The sequence below is a fragment of the Ylistrum balloti genome, unplaced genomic scaffold (genome assembly GCF_031769215.1).
Source record: "Ylistrum balloti isolate Yb309-2 unplaced genomic scaffold, AGI_CSIRO_Ybal_v1 Utg371002, whole genome shotgun sequence".
In the NCBI taxonomy this organism is placed as follows: Eukaryota; Metazoa; Mollusca; class Bivalvia; order Pectinida; family Pectinidae; genus Ylistrum; species Ylistrum balloti.
Window position 1 is genome coordinate 835,173 of NW_026782559.1, and position 6,600 is coordinate 841,772.

The following is a 6,600-nucleotide window of genomic DNA, read 5'->3' on the forward strand; positions in this document are numbered from 1 at the left end:
CATCTCTGTTCTTTTGATAAATATTAGCAGATATTCTATGTTTTATATTTTTTCCTTTTGTTGCCGAAAAGAGAAACAGATTAAGGGTTGTTTGTATAATCAACCTACAATGTACATCTGACCGGGTATTTTCGATAAACATCACACATAACTACAGATGTAAAACATCATTTTTTAATTGTCCAAACAACTATTGACCACATCAACATTATCTGAACAACTAGTGGCCAGGTCAATATTGTCTGAAAACTGAATACTAAATCTGTATTGAACGAACCTATTAACTTGTGACTTTTATTCTCTCACAAATCTCTTGATTTCTCATTTATTTCATTTCAACAGCAACAGTAGAGAAATATCAAAGATACGTACATTTGAAACAGTGTAACAGTCGAAAACAAGAATATACAAAACTTACAGGTAGTTTCTTGAAAATGGCGTCAATGCTTTGGTATATCAAATGACATTACAATAAACGGTGTAAGTTCCCTATCTTCCTCTTTCTCCATATTGACCTCAAAAGCTTCTTGTACCAACTAAAATAAAATCTTTCGTCTTAGTACAACAGACACTATATCTTAATCTTGGATATATCGAAGGTAAACCTTAATTTTCAAGATTTCCTTCGTTTTGCTTCATGATGCGGTGCAAATACAGAAGGCGGCATGGCGCTGTCCAGCAGACACCGATCCTACTAGTCGGAGTCCAGCTTTCTCCACGATAGTGCCTAGCTGTTCCAATGTGTATTTACAACTAAACCCGGCACCTTCGTGAAAGTAGAGACATTCCCCTTTCTCCATTGATAGATCGATACCAAGTCCAGCTGTAAAATTAAACCAAGTTTTTCAAAATCATGTTTTGATACAGAATTTTATTATATTTTAAATTTTCGTTTATTGGAAGACTGAGTTCAAGTTTAACATGTATTTTCTTGTTATGAGCATCCAGACATTTAAAACAGAGCAAGCGATTGTAAATAGTATTACTTACGAATCGGCCAGCGAGTCTGTTCATTAGCACGAATATAGGCTGTGACGTAACTCATTGCCTGTGGGTCATGGTTAGATACGAAGTCTACCTCATACGTAAATCTGTCCAGGTTGATTTCACTTCCTGTGTCTTTGTTGAGCCTGGTCATCGCATAACTTATAAATCGCTGCATCACTCCTGTCAAAAGAATACCCTTTATAATTTATACAGATAAAACTTTTAACGAAACAGAAACATTTTTTCCTGATCTTAAACGTTTCCTCTCTATTCCAGTACTTGACAAGGTTAATCGTTTTGTAGATTTATCTCTAGCTGGTGGTGCGTCGACCGTGAAGGGTGGACGCTTTCATATTTTCTTGGAAAGGGACCAGTGATCCCTTTGCGATCTCTTTGTCGGAGAGTTTTCAGACAGAGGAGCGATTTAGCACGATGATAGTGTCACATTGAGGGTCGACCGCATTTTAGCCTCTGCCGCGATCTGGTAGTAGTTTAACAGACTTTGTTGTAGATCATAGAAGTCTGGGTCGTATGAATAGCACCCGACCGGGTAAAGGCAATAACGGTTGTTTCAGAAAATCTGTTTTGTGTTTTGAAATGTTGGCGATTCGATAAGATTTCAGTGTGTAAGCGTCTCTATCTAACCATTTCAACCGTTTCCTCTTTTTTATGTGTCTAAATCTACGACACAACATTGAGGAGGCCATTCTTACCTGAGTATGTAATTTTTGTTTACAAAATGATAGCAAAATGAGAGTAAACAGAAGTAATGAAAATAAAGTTTCCTTTCTGACAGTATGAGATTTTAGATGATCCATTACCGATTGAAAAAGAGACGACCATTTAATGTATTTATAGATTTACATCAACCATGATGGAACGGTACAACGTGCACACTAATGTGCGATAGCCTATTTCGTCCAGGTTTCCTATCATGCGCCCATCATGCATACGTTTTGCGCATACCGTGCGCACATCGTGTAACGTTGTGCGACCCTACACTGTAACATTTGTCGGAATTTATCCCAGAAACCTATTTCATGTTAATAGGCCTTTTGATAAATCTTGCTAAATCATCTGAAACTTTCAACATAATTGCCCTGTTTAACTTTTAACATAGGGAAAAAACATTTGTTTTGCATATATTGTGAAATGCCATCCCAGGAACCTGTAATCTAAATACCGTGATTCTTGGTTTTCCGATCTCTAAGAATGAGCTGCTTGGGCGTCTTTGAGAATTTGACTTTAAATATTGGTCAAAGTCGGTAGTTATCTCAAACAATGTACTTCCTCTCAGAATATATATGCACAATATTATTATTTTAAGCCTTTCCGGTAATAAGAAGTCGATTTCGCATATAAATAAATCTAAGCCCTATGACCTTGATTATTGACCAGGATCATTTCTTCTCGCAAAGCCTGTTGGTCAAAAATAATTGATATTCAACATTTTCCTGACTCCTAAGACAAACATTATACCGGGTAATGGGAAAACAAATGAATGATTCACCTGCGTCGTCGTCGTAAGCATTAAGGACAGCTTCCCTATCAACGGTGACGTCAGCACTAAACACGAGTCGACATTTCTCTGGAAACAAGCAATTAAAACAGTGTTTTGCTGTTCTTGTACATTCAGGATATATATTTTCAATATGGAACATCTATAAAGGAAACACATTCGCTCTGTTTTATAAATAATCTATGGTTATTAGTGTTCAATGTTTCACCGTTTTGATTAAACACACAGAAACCGTATTCCGTATAAGCAATGATATCTGATGTGTGAGTTTTCTGTTAGAAATAGAACCTGACCTGTCATCATTGTAGAAATCACCCGGAGTGTGTTGACCTGGTCATCATATGATTGATTGATGATGCTGTCAAACCACAGAATGATCTTCGGGCCTTCTACCTGTCTGTAACACAACCGTAGGAAAGGTCAGAATACTAGACATTGAGATTGATCCAGTCGATTAAGTAGTTGAGAGAGAGAGAGAGAGAGAGACAGGTAGACAGACAGAGACAGACAGAGAGACAGAGAGGGAGACAGGGACAGTGAGAGAGACAGAGAGAGACACACACACAGAGACACAGAGAGGGAGACAGAGAGGGAGAGAGACTGTGAGAGAGACAGGGAGAGCGACAGAGAGGGAGACAGAGACGGGGATAGAGAGAGAGAGAGAAAAGAGAGAGAGAGATGGATGAATGGATGGATGGGTTTGTGGAAGGACGGACGGAAGGAAGGACGGTAGGACGGAAAGACGGACGGACGGATGGATGGATAATATTATTAATAATAGAATAATAGAAGACAATTGCTTGTTTTGTGAACTCAGGATTTCATCTGGTTGAAAGCGTTTCTTTGTTTCATGGCACTTCCCAACTTCTTATCACTTAGAATCAGAATACTACATATCAATATCAGAACAATTATAGGTTTGGAAATCTTTATCTATATATGCGTTTTTCTGTTGTCGTTATTAGATAAATGTATTTATAATGTCTTAGCTGTTGTGATGAATGATGCAGCTTACTTTAGACGTTCTATGCCCTGTTCATAGTTAGCAGCGATTGGAGTAATCACAAGTGACTCGTCATATTCTTTTGATAAGTCCTTGACTGATTTCAAGAGAAACTCTGAAAAATACAACAATGGAAAGTTATGCACAACAATTTTTAGTTTGTAAACTGTCAGATATACAAGGTCTTGTACAAGTTTATACATATGAGAACTTTAGATTTAGTCTTTGATACCTGGCCGAACTTCTAAAAGGGAAGGGAATGCAAACTTCACTTCTTTACATATACATTAATGAAAAGAAAGTTGAAGATTCTAAATTGTTGATATTTTCATTCTATAATTTTTTTTTGTGACGTCACGCTGCATATGGCAGCAAAAAGTTTCAATAGCACAATGGACAATGGAAACGATGGCACCTTTCAGCCAATTACAACTCCGCTAGGCCATATTTAACGTGCTGTGATGTGTATGGTTATTTTATTTTTTCCACTAAAAGCGTCGTCTTTACAACAAACATACCTTCAGAAATATCAACAGGAAAGAATTTAACCGTTTCTTGTCTAGAAAGTAACTCGTCTATCACAAGCCTCGTCTTGGAACAATTTCCACTTCCGAGGTCAACCAAGGCCACATCATACGGGAGTCTTGGAATGATATCCTATATTTAATAAAGGTTGAACCTTGTAACACAATTAACGAAGGAGGACAAGTTTTACTCTTGTCCTGACCGGAACTCGAACTCACGATCTACAGCACTAAATCGTCTAGCCAAGAAATCCCACCAAGAAATTCCAACTATCACACCACCACGACATCCCCAAAAAAGGATGTTTGAAAGTTGAACTAATAGACAGCTGGAATTTTCTCGACGTGATCACGGTGGCAAATTGTCTGATTACGTGATACGATTACCAGGATCGCAACGTAAATTTATACATAATCAAGTGTACATGAATACGAATGCATATGATGCATTGTGTTAATCTATTGATATTTTTTCCCTGTAACACAATTAACAAAGAATGACAAATTTTGACCTCGTGCCCTGCTCTGATCTTCATTGTATCCGAGCTTTATGTATATTTATATAGATATATACAGTTCGTCAAGATTTTCCCCGATTTATTACGACTTCGAGAATTAAGGATAATACGAATTAAAACTTTGACATACTTTCATAGACGATGATTGGATGTAGTGAATCATGATCAAAACCCAAGCACACATCAATTTTACGAATTTTGTAATATTTCTCTCACACAAAATGAAAAGATACTGCCGGTCTCGCAACGATATGTCTATGTACTTCCGTATACTCTTATATTGTACAATGTAAAATGACACGCACCTGTATCCTGTGTTCTAGAAGAGATCGGTCACTTTTACACAAGTAATAGTCAGGTATATCTGTGGTACATTGATACTGAAGTTCCGATCCGACGTCATCATAGTTATACCAAGTAGGTATGTATTTCGGACTCGATGTTAAACCTCTAAGTAAACTCTGTTTGAGACCGTCTTCCATTTCCTGAAAATACAAGAATTGTAAATAATAATGACCTTTTCATGGAAATTCATTTTTATTTCCAGTGTTGCCAACTATATTGTGTATATTGAAGGAATAATCACAAAGAATACAAATGTATAATTTATATTGAGGCTACACGACAAGTGGTTTGTTGTGTCGTCCAACGTTTAACATTGATTTAGAAATTTAATAAATAATTCTTTATATAAAGTACGTAATTTCATAAAATAACTGTAAAGCTGCAAATATTGACCAAAATAACTGGTAAATATTTGTATATTGTATTGTGTGAAGCGACTTTGGATGACATTTTACAAAAATATTCTACAACATATCATTTTCAATTTCTTTTTAATTTTTCTGCGCCCTTCAAAACTGCAAGGTATTGACAATATATTACATGTTTTATCAGTTCACTTACCTCGATCTGTGTATTGACACCCAGTGAAGGAACAGACAATTTACAGACGCTGTACACACAAGTACAGGAAGCTGTTTATCCGTATTGATATGAAATTTCAAGAATTAGTGAGTCAAGCAAAATCGTTCATCCGCGGCGCACCTCGCGGGTCAACCGTAAAATATCGCAGTTATCCTCAAAGTCATTTAATCAAAACGTACTTTTGTAAAGGTCCGTTAATAGGACGTAAAGCAAAACTTAACTGTAAATATTTCATGAAATAACCAGGAGTATAGGACTTTATTCGATGTACGAACTTACTGTATAACTCCCGAAGGTTAATCGAGAAATGTCATTTTAAATGATAAAGACGTGTAGTGGATTTATTTCTAACAACGCACCTGTTATCTTTCAGTTTATTTATACATTTTCTTCTCATTTCGTTTCTTTATTCTACATTTATTTTACATATCAATTTATTTTACTTTGATTTAACAAATACATTATAAACTGACATATCAGGACCCTATCTTCGCCACCCCTGTCTTCACTTGTCTCTCTTTAACTCGAAACAGTCTACTCGTGTCGACGCCGACCTCTCTCTAATTCGGTAACTTGATTGTTGGTTTCGCCAGCCTCTCTATAGTTCGCTTGCCTTAACCAGCCACTCTTTATCTACGCTTGTTTTCTCCAGACACGCTTAGATTGCAATATTTTGAAGGTAACCTCTTGTAAATGAGTTTCGGAATGGATAATACTGTTATATCATTGTTAGTCATATTGGCATATCGTTATTGGTGTACATACGGAGATATAATGTGTAATCAGTAGTATTCTTTGATGTTGTGAAAGAAACGTTTAATTTAAAAGGATAAGATGAATCGATTTGACTGTTAGCTTCCCAAGGTCATCGCTGATGGTTACCACTTACAAAATTGTGTCCAGGGGATGTCATTGGTCACGTCATTGACGGTGCGGTTTTCATGGCACTTAGTGTTATCAGTAACAGCAGGAAACGGTCATGGCAGTGTGCACCCTCCCAACAGCAGACTAGCACAAGCAACGATTGTCTGTCTGAGGGATGCGCGCAAACTTGATCGTCATCGAACTCAAGTGTTTGACGCGAGGACAGGAATCGCCATGCATGATTTATAACCGGTAAAC

At 36.9% G+C, this 6,600-nt stretch overlaps 1 protein-coding gene across 1 annotated transcript; it reads right to left on the bottom strand.

Moving 5' to 3' along the window:
* Positions 1-160: 160 nt before the first annotated feature.
* LOC132560017 (histidine N-alpha-methyltransferase-like) lies at positions 161-5,522 on the bottom strand. The gene is made up of 8 exons (XM_060224676.1): positions 5,458-5,522; positions 4,857-5,036; positions 4,028-4,166; positions 3,522-3,624; positions 2,800-2,903; positions 2,498-2,575; positions 991-1,167; positions 161-823 (listed from the first exon to the last, which is right to left on the bottom strand). Exons 2-8 carry the CDS (start codon positions 5,031-5,033, stop codon positions 636-638), a joined length of 966 nt encoding a protein of 321 aa, XP_060080659.1. The 5' UTR covers positions 5,034-5,036; positions 5,458-5,522; the 3' UTR covers positions 161-635.
* Between the last annotated feature and the right edge of the window lie 1,078 nt (positions 5,523-6,600).

Excerpts from the sequence above, each read along its gene's own strand:
- LOC132560017 (XM_060224676.1), bottom strand. The coding sequence starts at position 5,033 with ATGGAAGACGGTCTCAAACAGAGTTTACTTAGAGGTTTAACATCGAGT. Across the intron at positions 2,576-2,799 it reads GATTTCTACAATGATGACAG|AGAAATGTCGACTCGTGTTT; the intron begins GTCAGGTTCTAT and ends GCTTGTTTCCAG. Across the intron at positions 824-990 it reads ACAGACTCGCTGGCCGATTC|CTGGACTTGGTATCGATCTA; the intron begins GTAAGTAATACT and ends TTAATTTTACAG.